Source organism: Coregonus clupeaformis, unplaced genomic scaffold, assembly GCF_020615455.1.
Source record: "Coregonus clupeaformis isolate EN_2021a unplaced genomic scaffold, ASM2061545v1 scaf0501, whole genome shotgun sequence".
In the NCBI taxonomy this organism is placed as follows: domain Eukaryota; kingdom Metazoa; phylum Chordata; class Actinopteri; order Salmoniformes; family Salmonidae; genus Coregonus; species Coregonus clupeaformis.
In genome coordinates, this window is record NW_025533956.1 from 104,594 (window position 1) to 122,924 (window position 18,331).

General features: G+C 44.9%; 1 protein-coding gene across 16 annotated transcripts in view; it reads right to left on the minus strand.

Annotated features, from left to right (window-relative positions):
- The window catches only part of LOC121543597 (filamin-C-like), a 78,388-nt gene that overhangs the window by 33,268 nt on the left and 26,789 nt on the right, over window positions 1-18,331 (minus strand). For all 16 annotated transcript variants that reach the window (XM_045215720.1, XM_045215724.1, XM_045215731.1 and 13 more), the window contains exons 2-5: window positions 12,614-12,862; window positions 7,241-7,338; window positions 3,159-3,309; window positions 24-142 (exon numbers count right to left, since the gene is read on the minus strand). In XM_045215720.1, the coding sequence (XP_045071655.1) occupies window positions 24-142; window positions 3,159-3,309; window positions 7,241-7,338; window positions 12,614-12,862 (617 nt within the window). The remainder of the gene's footprint in view (window positions 1-23; window positions 143-3,158; window positions 3,310-7,240; window positions 7,339-12,613; window positions 12,863-18,331) is intronic.

An 18,331-nucleotide genomic window follows, 5' to 3' on the forward strand; every position in this document is an offset into this window, starting at 1 on the left:
TAATGTGAGTAAATGTGCCCCACCTCCTCTGTGTGTCCCTCTGGGTCTTCCACGTAGACCAGCACCTCCCCTAGCCCCGCCTCCACTGTCTCCACGATGAACTCAGCCGGCTTCAGCACCATGTTACCTCTGGGCTCAATACCTGACGGGGAAAAGGATGGAGACAGTAAGCAGGAGTAAAGAACTAGATGTGAGAGCCCTCTGTCACTTACTCTGTGCTGACAGGTGCAAACAGGATGAAACACCTTCCTTTTCAACAATAATGTTGACATCTTTCTTGCACCTAATATACAGTATAAACCAGAAGGCCTTTGGGCTATTGAGCCTTTAGAAGATGTAGAATGTTAACGAAGTATGTTTTTTTACCAACATTTTATTTGTTTTGTTATTTTTTGTTGGGGGGGTGCATTGTACATTTCAAATTATACGTTTATAAAACATATACCCGTAGGCTGCCACTCAAAAGAAGAAAAGAAACCACTAAGAAATACATACAGAGTTTAAGTAATAATACATTCAGTATAAACAGAATAAGAAAATAAAAAACAAGTGGGCCTCCACCCCCAACCTCCCATCCCATTCCCCCAACCCCACCCAACCAACATGTCTCCATCCAACCCCGGGTCCTTAGTGTACAAGAGAAAGTAGTGCACTATGTTGTCTCTCAATATACCTAGTAAAATAATGGTTAATAAACAACTCTAAGGGGGGCCCTATAAAATCGGAGATTTTTTCCTAAATTATGCTTTCTCCGTTTGAGTTTTCCTTATTTTAGATAGTTTTTTACTCTCAAAATTAAAATGGTTAATAGAGAAACAACGAAATTGCATGTTCTGAGTCCATATCTATGGTTAAATCACATTCTGAAAAAAAATATTGGTCAGGAAGAAAACTATTTTTTTTATTTTTGAGTGTAACTCCCCTTTAATTGTGCATCTGGCCCTTTAATTGCGAGTGAGGAATGTGCCACCTAATGTGTCTGTCCAGCGATGGATGGTTCTGTACTGCTGCTGCTCATTTCATGGCAAAGAAAGCATTTTGGGGGGGGGGGGGGGGCGGGGATCAGCTTTAATATTGCAAATAGATTGTGGCTTCTATCAACATAATTGTCTGCATCATTTCCAATCCCCCATAAAAAAAGTTGTATAAATATATACAGTGGGGAGAACAAGTATTTGATACACTGCCGATTTTGCAGGTTTTCCTACTTACAAAGCATGTAGAGGTCTGTAATTTCCAGAAAATCACATTGTATGATTTTTAAGTAATTAATTTGCATTTTATTGCATGACATAAGTATTTGATCACCTACCAACCAGTAAGAATTCCGGCTCTCACAGACCTGTTCGTTTTTCTTTAGGAAGCCCTCCTGTTCTCCACTCATTACCTGTATTAACTGCACCTGTTTGAACTCGTTACCTGTATAAAAGACACCTGTCCACACACTCGATCAAACAGACTCCAACCTCTCCACAATGGCCAAGACCAGAGAGCTGTGTAAGGACATCAGGGATAAAATTGTAGACCTGCACAAGGCTGGGATGAGCTACATGACAATAGGCAAGCAGCTTGGTGAGAAGGCAACAACTGTTGGCGCAATCATTAGAAAATGGAAGAAGTTCAAGATGACGGTCAATCACCCTCGGTCTGGGGCTCCATGCAAGATCTCACCTCGTGGGGCATCAATGTTCATGAGGAAGGTGAGGGATCAGCCCAGAACTACACGGCAGGACCTGGTCAATGACCTGAAGAGAGCTGGGACCACAGTCTCAAAGAAAACCATTAGTAACACACTACGCCGTCATGGATTAAAATCCTGCAGCGCACGCAAGGTCCCCCTGCTCAAGCCAGCGCATGTCCAGGCCCGTCTGAAGTTTGCCAATGACCATCTGGATGATCCAGAGGAGGAATGGGAGAAGGTCATGTGGTCTGATGAGACAAAAATAGAGCTTTTTGGTCTATTTTTTTTTTCTATTTCTGAGTACAACCCCAAGAACACCATCCCAACCATGAAGAATGGAGGTGGAATCATCATTCTTTGGGGATGCTTTTCTGCAAAGGGGACAGGACGACTGCACCGTATTGAGGGGAGGATGGATGGGGCAATGTATCACGAGATCTTGGCCAACATCCTCCTTCCCTCAGTAAGAGCATTGAAGATGGGTCGTGGCTGGGTTTTCCAGCATGACAATGACCCGAAACACACAGCCAGGGCAACTAAGGAGTGGCTCCGTAAGAAGCATCTCAAGGTCCTGGAGTGGCCTAGCCAGTCTCCAGACCTGAACCCAATAGAAAATCTTTGGAGGGTGCTGAAAGTCCGTATTGCCCAGCGACAGCCCCGAAATCTGAAGGATCTGGAGAAGGTCTGTATGGAGGAGTGGGCCAAAATCCCTGCTGCAGTGTGTGCAAACCTGGTCAAGACCTACAAGAAACGTATGATCTCTGTAATTGCAAACAAAGGTTTCTGTACCAAATATTAAGTTCTGCTTTTCTGATGTATCAAATACTTATGTCATGCAATAAAATGCAAATTAATTACTTAAAAATCATACAATGTGATTTTCTGGATTTTTGTTTTAGATTCCGTCTCTCACAGTTGAAGTGTACCTATGATAAAAATTACAGACCTCTACATGCTTTGTAAGTAGGAAAACCTGCAAAATCGGCAGTGTATCAAATACTTGTTCTCCCCACTGTATATTGTTTTAAATAATACATAATTTAAATAATTTTCATGGCAACGTTTGCAAATAACAAATAATAGATATAAATGATATACTTACTCATGATATACTTCTGCCAGGTAAGCTTACTTTGCAGTTAACATTTAATTGAGAAGGTTTTGGGGAAAGTATTTATGTCAACCCACAAGACAGTTATCACATCAACTGGCCACACAAGGAGTGATAGACACAAACACACACCCCACGCAGACAGACAGGGGCAATATTGCTTAAAATTTATTGGCAGATAGTGTAAGGTTTGGCTCTGTGGACCACCATTTTTAATAGCTAGCTCAGAATATGAGCTTTCCAAAAGTTGTTTATATATTATAGAGGTCAGTCCTTTCGGGAGCCCAGATAATTTATTTATAGATAAAGAAGTTAAAGATGCTTTGAAGGAGGTCATTTGTTACAATCCCGGTCTCTCTCTCTCACCTGGTCCGTAAGCCTTGGCCTTCTTGGGGTGCAGAGTCTTGGAGCGCAGCGGGGCACCAGGCTTCAGCTTGGATTTGGGGAACTGGGACAGGTAGGTCATCACCGAGTGCTCGTCCACATTGGGATCCACTATTTCCTCAGGGGCTATCACCTACAGAGAGGGGGAAGACAATAGACGGTGCACAGGGTCAAAGGTTATCATCACTTCCTGTTTCTCTTAATACACAACAAAGATTATGGATATACTGACAAGATACATGTCTCTCCGCCCTAACAATGGGAGTCGTTGTCGACAAAGCGGCACGGAGGGCTGTCTAGCTCCCGCCTATCCTTTATTTGGATTGGTGGGTATATCTCATTAATGTAATCATTTTTTGAATATTCGATGAGGGTTGTTGACTTCAACCACCTGTATTCAATGGAGAGAGAGGCTACGCTACTAGACTCATACCATGAATATGCATTGCCGTCTCGAGACAACTCCGATATAAAGTGTTTTTTCTCTAAGTTGACGGGATGTCACATGTCCTACTTATATCAGTACACTCAAAACAACTTAAGCATTATGAAACTTCTATTTGATCAAATAAACCTCACCAAGAAAACAAGCCATTAACTTTTTTGGTTGACAAAAGTTTACACTCTCTCATTGACCTCCACACAAAAACTCCTTGCTTGATAGGCGAAACAACAAAAAAACGCCTCCTGCTGGAGGGAGACAGATTTTCCACAAAGTTGGGCCTCTCTCTTCCTCTTTCTCTCTGTACACAATCAAAGCCTGATTTAATAAGAAGAGGGGGACTGGAAGAGGTGTCGCAAACAAAGGGGTAAAAGGTTATCACATCACTTCCTGTTTCTCCTAACACACAATCAAAGCATGATTTAATAACATTATAATAAATATTGTATTAATAACTACTAACCCGAGGATAAAGAGGTAATTGAAAGCACATCAAAGGAATACATTAAATAGACATAGTGCCTAATGAGGCTATTCGTCTGCCTGTAAAGTTGATGTAAAACTACAGACTGGTAAAATGACTCAGAAAACCAGGGCAGTGGAATCAAAAGCAGCAGCTCTGATGGAATTAAAGGCTATTTGTATTGTCCAACATCACAATGTGTTTTCCTTATGATCGCAGTGGAGGAGAGAGGGGATAGAAAAGCGAGAAATGCCACCAGGAAATCATGTTGGAGTGGTTTAATGTAATCAGTGTTTTATTGAGAAAGAAATTTCATCTATGTGGAGCTAGAGTGAGCTACAGGAGTGACGTTTGAGTAGAGAGAAGTGGGGAAAGGAGAGAGAGAGAGGAGGAAGGAGAGAGCAGAGGGAGAAGGGGAAGGAGAGAGCAGAGGGAGAGGAGGAAGGAGAGAGCAGAGGGAGAAGGGGAAGGAGAGAGCCGAGGGAGAGGAGGAAGGAGAGAGCAGAGGGAGGAGAAGGAGAGAGCAGAGGGAGAGGAGGAAGGAGAAAGCAGAGGGAGAGGAGGAAGGAGAGAGCAGAGGGAGAGGAGGAAGGAGAAAGCAGAGGGAGAGGAGGAAGGAGAAAGCAGAGGGAGAGGAGGAAGGAGAGAGCAGAGGGAGAGGAGGAAGGAGAGAGCAGAGGGAGAGGAGGGAGGAGAGAGCAGGACAATGAGAGACTTTGAACATGTGAGGAAAGAGATGGAAATGAGATAGAGAAAGAAAGAGAGGGGACAAAAGGGGGGAGATGTAAGGAAAAATATAAATATTAGAGAGAGAGAGAGAGAGAGAGAGAGAGAGAGAGAGAGAGAGAGAGAGAGAGAGAGAGAGAGAGAGAGAGAGAGAGAGATGTAAAGTTCTGCAGCAGCTGTTAGGCACATGAAATGTCTGTGTTTAAATAGCCCTCTGGATAATGGAGTCCCTAATTATACACAACTACAACACGGGGACTTACAGGTGGAAACACACACACACTCACCTACACTCACATACTCTCACACACACATGCTAATTTAAAACATTTTTACATTACATTTACATTTTAGTCATTTAGCAGACGCTCTTATCCAGAGCGACTTGCAGTTAATAAACCTACATACCCACAGGGTTTGTTGCTCTGAGAGGAAACAGGCTGTACATGCTAGAGGTGCCACTGCTTCAGGCATACATACCTGTACATACATACATACATACATACAAACATACATACATACATACATACATACATACATACATACATACATACATACATACATACATACATACATACATACATACATACATACACAGACTCTTACTATAGGTATTCTACTCCCAATGTAGTATGCTGATATCATATCTTAAACCAATCCTCATGGGAAGAATATATAATGAGTTTGCAAAATGACTTCAGGACTTTCCCAACCTTGTTAAAGGGTCTGTCAACAGGTTATCTGTTTTCAGACTGAGAATGTTGATCTGAACCAGCTTGCATCATGCTGTGCATTCCATTGTGTCAAAATGGCATATTTTCTCCCTTTCTAATAGTCTCTCTTTCTCTTTACAGTCATCCATGTGGATCCCTCTCTCTCTCTCTCTCTGAGGGGTGTCAGAGGGTTTTCTGGCTATATTTAACCCTTGGGTGTAGGGCCAGGGGGCGAGCCTGAAAATAGACCAGCCATTATTTAGCATGGCCACTCGCTGCGTTAACCATTATGCTACTCTCTGTGTGTTCCTCTACTGATACAGGGTCAGTGGTGTTTTGGGGATCACAATGTTTAAGGTTAGACAGGGGTATCAAGAGCTGATCCTGGTTCAGTTGTTCAAGATGTAAACACGTCCCACGACCTTGTTACTCCCACCATGTGACCCGGGGCTCCAAGCATGCTGGGATTGCCCCCATTCTGCCATACAGTGATGGACTGGACCCTCCCATATAAGCTCAAATACAACATACACACACACACAAAAACACACACGTGCACACACACACACACACACGCTCCCTCCTCTATACACATGCATACACTTATTAAGAACAGCTTCAGAAAATAGCAAGGCCCATCATGGTCTCACCAATCCTCCTAATCCCTAATATTAATGCCGCCATTTATCTGCCTTCTCTCTCCTCCCCTCATTTCTCTATAGAGAGTTGCAGGTTTCCTTGGTCTGTATTAAAATCATTGACTAAGGAGCAGAAGGTTGTTTCAGCTAGTGGTAACTAATGTTTTGGCCAATTAATACATTGAAAGAAATACTTATTGACATGATAAAACACAGGGAATATAGAGTTTCTGTTCATGTTTTCCATCTTAGAATTTAGAAGTGCTATAGACTAGTGTGTGACAGTTTGTGGTTTCATATGAACATGCTCCAGTGGTCCTGGTTGTGGCATTGGTTAACCCAGCCTCGCCTCTTCAGAATCCAGCCAACATGATGCCAACCTGGCCTCTCCTCTCTCCAAGACCCAGTCCAGTACAGCAGCATGCCAATGTACCTCCACAACCACATACTGAAGAAACAAGCTGAACACAATCCCACATACACTTATCCACATAGGCCTATGTGGCCAACAAACATAACAGCCCTGAGCTCCAGCTTACTCTGTTCAGATCGGATCAGACCAGAATGGTCACCAGCAGAGCTGTCTGTAAATATGATGTTCAGACAGAGAGGGACACGCCCCCTACATCCTGTTTATCTGGCTGTCACTCAAACCCTGTCATGACCTCTAACGGACCACCTGGGCTAGAGGAGACGGGCTGTGGAATGACTCCTGGGAAACACCCACCCACTCCAACTCCAACTCCAACTCACACACTCAAAGAACAGATTGATCATACATGCTTATGACAAGTCTTACAGTGCATTTATAAATACATCACAATACATTTTACCAACCTTTAAGCTGTAAAGTCTTACCAAAGATTGCCCTGCTGTTTACCACTGAAGCCAGTTGCCTCAGAGTAACTGAGTCTAAAGCAATTATGTGGATTTGAGTTTAACTAGATGACTTTAACTAGATGACTTTAACTAGATGAGTGTTAACTATATGAGTTTAACTAGTACGGATGAGTTCAGGTTATGTGAACTAAACCAGGTGAGACCAGGAGTGAATGTGAGTGTAGGTGGTGTGGTGATGTTACCTGGGGCACTCCGAGCCAGTCGTCAGCCTGCTGCATGGCCTCCCTGGCATTCTCCACAGGCTGGCTAGGATCCCACGTCTCCCAGTCAGGACACAGGCCTACATGACAGGGAGGGAGAGAGAGGGGAGCGAGGGAGCATTTAGTCATGGGACAACAGTACACAGAGAATCAACATAGCTCCATCCACTACCATTCACTATCACCATGACAACAACTGCCAAACCATGTTTATCCGCAATACTTTGCCTCTACAGTAGGGACAAGCAAGAGTGAGCTGGTCAATTCTTAGAGAGCGGTGAGTTACTTCTTTCCTGATGTCCGACTGTGGGTCACTCTGAACAAAGCTGACACACACATATTCACACACACACACTATAACAATGCAGCTTATAGGATTATCAGGGAGTGATGTGAGGATGAAAGATGTAGGAAGCCTCAGATGACACACAAACACAGAAGAGTGTCATCACTACACAGTTCTCTATCCACCAACCTGGTCTCAAAGCATTTCGTATTATTCTCTACGTATATCCGAGACACTCCATTTAGTATGATATGTTACATTTCATATGGTATGTCTAAGGCACTGCATTGCAGTGCTAGCTGTGCCACTAGAGATCCTGGTTCGAATCCAGGCTCTGTTGTAGCCGGCCGCGACCGGGAGACCCATGGGGCGGCGCACAATTGGCCCAGCGTCGTCCAGGGTAGGGGAGGGAATGGCCGGCAGGGATGTAGCTCAGTTGGTAGAGCATGGCGTTTGCAACGCCAGGGTTGTGGGTTAGATTCCCACGGGGGGCCAGTATGAAAAATATATATAATAATAATAATGTTTGCACTCACTAACTGTAAGTCGCTCTGGATAAGAGCGTCTGCTAAATGACTAAAATGTAAATGTATGTATTAATTTGTGGATGTCCATCATCCATTTCATATGATATGTTACGAATTACAATTCGTATGATATGTTACAAATTTGCGAAACGTGCTATATGTTACGAATTTGAAAAACGTATGATATTCAAATTTGTTGTGGCTAAGTGGCTAACGCTAACGTTAGCTAGCTGGCTAACATTAGCAAGTTTAGGGGTTAGGGTTAGGGGTTAGGATTAAGGTTGGGTTAAGGGTTAGCTAAAAGGGTTAAGGTTAGAGTTAGGAGAAGGGTTAGCTAACTTGCCAAGTAGTTGCAAAGTAGCTAAAAAGTAGTAAGTAGTTGAAGGTTGCTAAAGTTGTCCATGATTAGATTTGAACACGGAACCTTTGGGTTCCTAGATATTCGCGTTGTAAGCCCACCCATCCACCCCATAACATACAGTATAAAACTAATTTGAGTGTCCCGGATTTACATTTACTATGTTACGTCTAGTCTATGAGACCAGGCTGTATCCACTGACTGGAACGGGAGAGAGGGCTCAGCACTACTCAATGTGACAGAGTGGTTTGGTGTTTTTTACTGTTGTTTCTCCCACCCCACTACATGGCAATACATTTTCCCTAAGTCTCATTAGCTGTCATGGCTGTCTCTATTGCAGTTCCATCTAGAATGTTCACAGCTCAGGGTGGCTTCCTTGCGCAAACCCCACTACTGCCAGGAGCCGTATGAAAACAGAGGTGTGAGGCAAATGGATACTAAACAAATACATGGCAGAGAGTGAGGGGGCTCTAGGGGGTGGTTGAAAAACTAACAGGAGAGGAACATAAACCCCCAAAAGCATTCTCCCACACTGCCAAAGAGCTGTACCTGACCCTCATATTTGTTTGTGTTCCATAAACACACACACACACACACATGCATACACACAATACACACGCACACACATATATAAACACACACACACACACAGTGATACTCAAGATGGGTCATTATGTTTAATCGACCCTCTACAGCTGGGCAGTAGTAGAAACTAGTACCTTTTTCAACCAACTCATACCTGTTTAATGTGCCTCTGTTGGGCTGAGGTGTGATTTACTGGCCCTGGGGGGTCTGTGACCAGGCAGTGTGAGGGTGAGAGAGAGTCATTCAGCGGGGGTGGATAGAGGCGTGTGTCGGGTAAAAATCTGATGAGTAACATTTCACTTTGAGGAGAGGTGAACAACCTCAGGATATGATGCTGTGTTAACTTTGCTGTGGAATCGTGTGTGTGTGTGTGTGTGTGTGTGTGTGTGTGTGTGTGTGTGTGTGTGTGTGTGTGAGTGTGTGTGTGTGTGTGTGTGTGTGTGTGCGTTTGTGCATGCATTTGTGTCTAACCCTCTCTGTTCCCTGTTGCTTATTCCTGACGTATTGTTGTATTCTAGTGTAAATACACTGAAGGACAAGACATGGACTCAAGGCATGAGCAAACCTTTCCTTAATTTACTTCTACGGACAATACGCTTTACTTTCACTGTTTTACTGTCCACCCTTACTTCTAACAGAGAGGCCTCTGCCCTGTTCCTGTTGCTCCTTAACAACATACATGAGCACACACACACACACACACACAATAATGTGTTTGGCAGGAAATGCGGCTCGCTACATGTGTTTTCACTTAATGCGTTCCTCCCTGCTGTGTTCTCTACTCTGACACTCTCCATGCTGTTACAACAGCCAGAAACCCACTGGCTCCACACTGCAGCCTGCAGCACACCCATGTCCAGCGCCTTGCGGGGAACGGGTTTGGCTGAACCAGGGGAACTCGAGGTGTCAGGACTAATTAGCTACGCAGTTGTCTAGCAGGTCTGAGAGCAGTTTGAGTTCCACCCAAAACAGTTATTATATTTTACATTGACATTTCAGTCAATTAGCTCTTATCCAGAGCGACTTACAGTTAGTGCATTCATCTTAAGATAGCTAAGTGAGACAACAACATATCACAATCGTAGTAAGTATATTTTTCCTCAATAAAGAAGTTATCAGCAAAGTCAGTGCTAGAAGGAAAAGACAAGTGCAATGTTTTGTTTTAATGCTCAACTGTATATTTCACATTTCTTGCTAATGGGTGAATGGTCCTGAATGTAACATGTTGTGCTGACAAGAGCATTTTGGTGGCCCTAAGCAATATTTGGTTGGGGGGCCCTCACGGGCAAAACATTTCACTGGTCCCCCTCTTGGCGGTGGAGAGAAAGATGTGCAGCTTTAATGTTGATGTCCTGCAATTCTACACATATAGAAAAATGTGGCATTTTTAAAGCAAATCTTCTGCAATTCCTCAAATGTTTCCATGTGGCAGAGAGAAAATGTAGCCGTTTTAAAACTAATTTCATGTGATTCAACGAATTTGCTATGAATTATGAGTGACTAACAAAATCAATGGGGGCCCCCTGGAGGTCAGGGCCCCTGAGCACGTGCCTTGCGTGCCTGGGGGGGCCTAGTGGCAGTTCATAGTCTGCATATAGGCAGAGGTGGCACTGCAAGAGAATGTGAGAGAATTGCCCCTTAGCCCTAATGCTGTGTGTACTGTGAGTGTATAGCTTAGTGAGAGCAGAGAGAAACAGAGCCCTGTATGGTCAAAGCCTAGAATAAAACCTGCTACTTAGTCCTGCTCAGTGTCAGAGACAGAGCTCTGTGTATCAGCAGTGTCAACAATACTAACACAGACACCTAGACCATAAACACACACACTATTAAACACACACCCTGAAAAACATAAATGTACACAGACAGACACAAACACACACACACACACACACACCTGCTCTGTGACCCCGCTGCGCTAGGTAAGTGAATTAGACAGGCTCAGTTTGGGGGAGAATGGAGTCATTGTTTGTTTATTTGTTCCGCCACCTTAGCCTCTCTCCAACACACTTCTCAACTTCCTGCCTTAGTAAACACACTTTGTCATGCACACAAACACACATAAACACACACTCAGAAGCATGCAAGCACATGAAAACAAATAAAGCACACACATTCACACATTGGCTCTCTCACACACACACGCACACTCACACACCTACAAAAGACAACACCTATACACACACACACTCAGTAAACAAAAAGACAGTGCACCTCAGTTCTTTGTTTCATTTCTCTGGAGTAACTAACTCTGTGAACATATTAATGCCCAGTCATTCCACGCATCTGGTCTCACACCGTTTGTACTAACACAGGATTAGTGGCTCTGTTGAACAAGACGTGTCTACTAACCCAAGGTCAATTGGGGTTCCCCTTGGACCCATGTCTTTGAAAGACCCACTGCCTGCCAGGAACCCAGTCCAAATTAGTAGAGGCCTTCACCGAAAGAGACAAGCCTAGGGCTACAGTTATGAAACCTTCCCCAGTGGGGGTCACTCTATCTAGGGCAGTTGTCAGGCAAGTCCCCCTGGCTAGGCCCTGACGACCCTGATCTGTAATTACAGGCTATGCACTATCTATCTCTCTGTGGTTTGGGGATTTTAAAAATCCTCCTCCCCCCCTCCTCCTCCTCCTCCGCCTCCTCCCCCTCCTCCCCCTCCTCCTCCTACTCATTCCCCCCTCCTCCTACTCCTTCCCCTCCTCCTCCTCCTCCTCCTCCTCCTCCTCCTCCTCCTCTCTCTCTCCCTCGTTCTTCTCTCATCAGATTGTTTTATAATGAAGAAAAGGCTGGTTCTGATTAAGAGTTGGGATATCGGTTAGGGGTCATAGTGGGAGCAGAGGGTGGACACACGTCCCATTCTGGTTCCCCTAGGTCTCCCCTTCTCTGATGTGAAGTGGTGCAGTTCAAGCAATTAAAGGAATATTGCTTGTTGAATGCAGCTTGTATGCTTTTTGGCCACACCCATTCATACTTTGTGCCCACATCCCCACCCTGAATAGGATTTTCTCAGTGATGTCATGCTCTATGGTAGCCCCTGCACCATAAGCTCTACCACCAACCCACAGAACATTCCAAAAATAAACAAACATTCTCATTGTCATCAACCAAGGCTCCCAGTCAGTCAGCCCTGAACATACAGTACATACTCCCTACCCCTGACCTGGAATAATTAGGCTTAGTACTTCAACAAGACCGTTTCAAAAATACAATACATAACTGGAGTTTCTCTGGAACTTCTCTGTGACACATACTTGGAATTATGGCTGTTTAGTGTTTAGTGTACTGTTTCAGTGAATACTATTGACGATTAATCAACCCTAAAACAGCTCTCAAATCAGTTACAACCTGGAGGACTATTGTCAACAAATGAAACGTATCATGCGCAGATCTTGGACCTTACAGTTCTTACAGATGGACGATCTGCACTCAAACTGCTCCTCAAGGCCTTACCTGGGGCTCAGTTGTCAATCAGTGCTCCCAGGGCCTTGTCGTCCATCCAGTCACATGAACTAAGACTTAACTGTTTATGAGTCAGCTCCAAGCCTATTAACCAGCAGAGTCTAACAACAGAATGAGTCACAGATCCTGGATCAGCTCTTACCTGGAGCACAGTTGTCGACCAGGGCTCCCAGTGCCTTGCCGTCCCTCCAGTCACGGTGAAAGTTGTTGATGGGCAGCTGGGGCACCTTGTTCTGTATCCATCCCAGCAGCCTCTGCTTGGGGGTCAGCTTCTTGGCATCCTCATCGTCCTCGTCCTCCCACATGGGCATAGAGATGGAGTAGTGCAGGATCAGAGTCCAGATCAGACCCAGGATCAGCTTCAGGTTCCCATCCACGATGGCCTTACTGTCTGTAGAGGGGGGGAGAGAGTGGAGGGTTAATGTCAGGTAATTTACTAAGGTACTGATACTGAATAAAGAACATGGTAATAGAATAAGGTATTGTGCAAAAAAGCAATACTCCCATGAAAGAGATACTGGCCGCTATAAATTGGCCCCCAGGTAACTTGAGTTTAACCTTTTACTGCAGGGTCACACAGTGTTTCTTGGTAGTCTTAAACAAATCTAATTTGAAACTAAAGTATACACCTCACACACATGGTTATGGGCTTAAAAAAAAGAAGACACCTGTACCATGTATGATATAGAGTTGAAATGTATTCCATTTTGAGTTTGCATTCCAATATGACACTTTATATACATCACAGATGACTGAAATATAACAAAACCATTTGACATAGAAACACCAGATTTTCGGCATCTTTTTTGAAATAATATTTATTAATTATGAAAAATATTAATAACATTCCACCCATGAGGCCACTAGGTCATTTGACTGGAGGAAAGGGCTATGACCTCTGCCATATACAGTTAACACACAAACTGGGGAGCAGCTTAGGTCTAGCCCTAACCCCTTGGGTGGGGCCTCTCTACCATACACACACACACACACACACACACACACACACACACACACACACACACACACACACACACACACACACACACACACACACACACACACACACACACACACACACACACACAAACACTACTGCACTAGGGCCATCTGATCATTATGTTCTAAAGAGAAACAGCTTGTCGTAGAATCATAATAACCTAGTTCTGGTGTCTGCCCTCGGCCTTCAGCTGCCTGGCAGAACAACAACATCAACATCTGTGTTTACTCTGCTCTTATTAGACCCCGGCCCTATCGCCACAGTGATCACTTTACCAGGGAGATCACACATAAGGCGGCAGGGGGAGATGGTGGGGGGGATTAGGCAATGGTATCACCCTAGGACTCCTCAGTCATCGTCTTCATCATATTTATGTTTACTCTTCGCTTCCTGCTGCAAGCCATTTGTCTTGTCTGGTTGGATGATCCCTCACACACACACACACACACACACACACACACACACACACACAAACACACACACACAGACACACACACACGCACAGACACACACACACATACACACATACTCACACACACACACACAGACACACACACACACACACACACACAGACACTCTTTGGCTTGTGTATGTGTTACTGCAGGATCCGGAGCAGTGGGAATTTAGGGTGTACGCCATGTGTTTGTGTGTCTGTTTCCTGACTGACTGACTGACTGAGATGACTGTGCACATTCAGCTGGGCCAGACTCATCTAAGGATTTTCCCATCTCTCATGACAATATTCAGTTCTACATTCATCTCTGTGCTGTCTAAAAGTGTTTGTCTTGTATGATATGCTAGTCTGGATAAAAGCCATACAGATGTCTAGTTTGTGGATTAATGTTGTGTTATTTTCACTACAAAGATGTGACTTACAAATTCACACTGCTAGTACAGCCTAACAGCACTAGGCTACATCTAACCTGTAGCTGTGAAGTATTAATCAAGCTAGACAGTGGACAGAGCTGTGTATCAGTACTACACTCTTCTATCTTGAACCTAAAAGAGTTATTCGGCTGTCCCCATAGGATAATCCTTTGAAGAACACTTTTTGGTTCCAGGTAGAACCCTTTTGGTTCCAGGTAGAACCCTTTTGGGTTCCATGTAAAACCCTTTCCACAGGGGGTTCTACATGGAACCCAAAAAAGTTATACTTGGAACCAAAAAGTGTTCTACCTGGAACCAAAAAGGGTTATCCTATGGGGACAGCCAAATAACCCTTTTGGAACCCTTTTTTCTAAGAGTGTAGTACTTGAACCTGATGCCATTTATCCCTTGGTATATGGAATGAGGTCAGATTAAATAAAACACAGACACACATAAATACTCACAGAGTCAAACACCAAACACACATACATGGAATAAAAGAAATGACAGAGGTCCCCTACGGCCCAACTTAGCTGTCTAATTGTCTGAGCTAAAGCGAAGTGGTTTTATGCACCGACTAAATGGAAGCTGATAATTATGAGTTTATGACTCCGCTGGTGTCGGCTGGTCTCGGGAAGGAAGTCCTCATTGTCTGAGACCGAGTCAAGACCGAGACACTCAATATGTGGTCTTGAGACCGGACTCGAGACAAACACTGACACACACACACACACACACACACACACACACACACACACAACTGCTCATATCTCAGGCCAAACTCTGCAACTTGACCCCACATAGGAGACAAGCACACTGACAGAACCATTTTCACATTTCCCTTCGCTTTCTTTCCCTCTCTTCCTTTCCCTCTCTTCCTTTTCCTCTCTTCCTTTTCCTCTCTTCCTTTCCCTTTCCCTCTCTTCCTTTTCCTCTCTTCCTTTTCCTCTCTTACGTTCCCTCTCTTCCTTTCCCTCTCTTCCTTTTCCTCTCTTCCTTTTCCTCTCTTCCTTTTCCTCTCTTCTTTCCCTCTCTTCCTTTTCCTCTCTTCCTTTTCCTCTTTCCCTCTCTTCCTTTTCCTCTCTTATTTCCCTCTCTTCCCTTTCCTCTCTTCCTTTTCCTATTTTCCTCTCTTCCTTTCCCTCTCTTCCTTTTCCTCTCTTCTTTCCCTCTCTTCCTTTTCCTCTCTTCCTTTTCCTCTTTTCCTCTCTTCCTTTCCCTCTCTTCCTTTTCCTCTCTTCCTTTTCCTCTCTTCCTTTTCCTCTCTTCCTTTCCCTCTCTTCCTTTTCCTCTCTTCCTTTTCCTCTCTTCCTTTCCCTCTCTTCACTTCCCTCTCTTCCCTTTCCTCTCTTCATTTTCCTCTCTTCCTTTTCCTCTCTTCCTTTTCCTCTTTTCCTCTCTTCCTTTCCCTCTCTTCCTTTTCCTCTCTTCCTTTTCCTCTCTTCCTTTCCCTCTATTCCTTTTCCTCTCTTCCTTTCCCTCTCTTCCTTTTCCTCTCTTCCTTTCCCTCTCTTCACTTCCCTCTCTTCCCTTTCCTCTCTTCCTTTTCCTCTCTTCCTTTCCCTCTCTTCCTTTACATCTCTTCCTTTCCCTCTCTTCCTTTTCCTCTCTTCCTTTTCCTCTTTTCCTCTCTTCCTTTCCCTCTCTTCCTTTCCTCTCTTCTTTCCCTCTCTTCCTTTTCCTCTCTTCCTTTTCCTCTCTTCCTTTTCCTCTCTTCATTTTCCTCTCTTCCTTTCCCTTTCTTCACTTCCCTCTCTTCCCTTTCCTCTCTTCCTTTTCCTCTCTTCCTTTCCCTCTCTTCCTTTACATCTCTTCTTTTCCCTCTCTTCCTTTCCCTCTCTTCCTTTTCCTCTCTTCCTTTCCCTCTTTTCCTTTCCCTCTCTTCCCTTTCCTCTCTTCCTTTCCCTCTCTTCCTTTCCCTCTCTTCCTTTTCCTCTCTTCTTTCCCTCTCTTCCTTTTCCTCTCTTCCTTTTCCTCTTTTCCTCTCTTCCTTTCCCTCTCTTCCGTTTCCTCTCTTCTTTCCCTCTCTTCCTTTTCCTCTCTTCCTTTTCCACTTTTCCTCTCTTCCTTTCCCTATCTTCCTTTCCCTCTATTCCTTTTCCTCTCTTCCTTTTCCTCTCTTCCTTTCCCGCTCTTCCTTTTCCTCTCTTCCTTTCCCTCTCTTCCTTTTCCTCTCTTCCTTTCCCTCTCTTCCTTTTCCTCTCTTCCTTTCCCTCTCTTCCTTTTCCTCTCTTCCTTTCCCTCTCTTCCTTTTCCTCTCTTCCTTTTCCTCTCTTCCTTTTCCTCTCTTCCTTTTCCTCTCTTCCTTTCCCTTTCTTCCTTTCCCTCTCTTCCTTTTCCTCTCTTCCTTTCCCTCGCATACACCCTGCTATGGATCTTAAAGTTAACTATGAAAGAATGCATCTCTGAAAACCTCATGTTTTCCCTGTTCACCATGTTACGGCTATCTGGTTTCTCCCATCTGAGGGTTGGGGGATTGGACTTTCTGGGACTGGAGCCATGGAGGCTCTGTGTGGGGCTCAGCATCCGGGGGGTGTTTGTGAATGTTGTATGAGTTGGTCCAGTCAAATAAGTACAGGGGGTATATGGTTGGGGGTTGGGGTTAAGGTAGGTTGGTGGGTGGGTGGTGGGGAGGTGAGGGGGGAGGTAAGAGGGAGGGGAGTGGGGTTGTAGGTAGGGATGGCTAGTAGCTTGGGCTTGGACCATAGGGGGAAGAGGGGGAAAAGGATAGGGTAGAGGGTCTGTTTGGATATACAGGAGTGGGGCAGAGGAGGCTGGGGTGAGAAGCTATAGGAGGACGGGTTCATTGTAATGGCTGGAATGGAATAAATAGAACTGTATCAAACACATCAAACATATGGAAACCACATGTTTGTCTCAACCATAAATTCCATTTCAGCCATTACAATTACCCGTCCTCCTAGAGCTCCTCCCACCAGCCTCCTCTGGTGTGGGGATAGGAGTTTACAGTTGTTGGGGGAGTTTGAGGTTAGTGGAAGTGGTAGGCTAGGGGGGAGTGATATTGAGAGCCAGGACTGTCAAGTGTCAATGTGCAGCGGTAGGACGGAGTCAGGCGCAGGACACAGAACTGAGTAAACAACGTACTTTACTCGAAAAATAAACAACACTAATTTCCACGCAGGGAAAACACACCAGCTCACATAAGTCTCAGACACAAAACCAATAACAAACACGCACAAAACCATGTGGGAACCAGAGGGTTAAATAGGGAAATAATATAATGTAATGGGAACCAGGTGTGTACAATCAAGACAAAACAAATGGAAAAAGAAATGTTGATCGTTGGCAGCTAGAAAGCCGGTGACGACGACCGCCAAACGCCGCCCGAACAAGGAGAGGCAGCAACTTCGGTGGAAGTTGTTACAGTACCCGCCCCTTGATGCGCGGCTCCAGCAGCGCGCCAACACCGGCCTCGGGGACGACCCGGAGGACGAGGCGCAGGACGATCCGGGTGGAGACGGTGAAATTCCTGCAGTAAGGAAGGGTCCAGGATGTCCTCCACCGGCACCCAGCATCTCTCCTCCGGACCGTACCCCTCCCACTCCACGAGGTACTGAAGGCACGTGTCAACCTCCCATACCACCGGTGCCACCAGGCAAGAAGCCGGAAGTATGGGAGTGGGATCCGTGGACCGCTCCTCTGTGTCATACATCCGGGACAGTTTGTCTGCCTTAGCGTTCTGGGAACCTGGTCTGTAGGATAGGGTGAAAACAAAACGGGTGAAAATGGGGTGGTAGTTGAGTCGCCTTCTTTTTTTACAGAAGGCGAGAGCCAAATCGGCATATTCGGGGGGAATGTGCATAGTGGAGACCTGGTTTGGACTCTCCACCGTAGTTGCACCTATGAAAACACCTACACACCTCCCTGAGCACTGACATGACCATCCCTTGAGAGCCCTCTGTTGCCACAAAATAGTGGGGTCATGAGAGGCCAACCAGGGAAGCCCCAACACCACAGGAAACACAGGATAA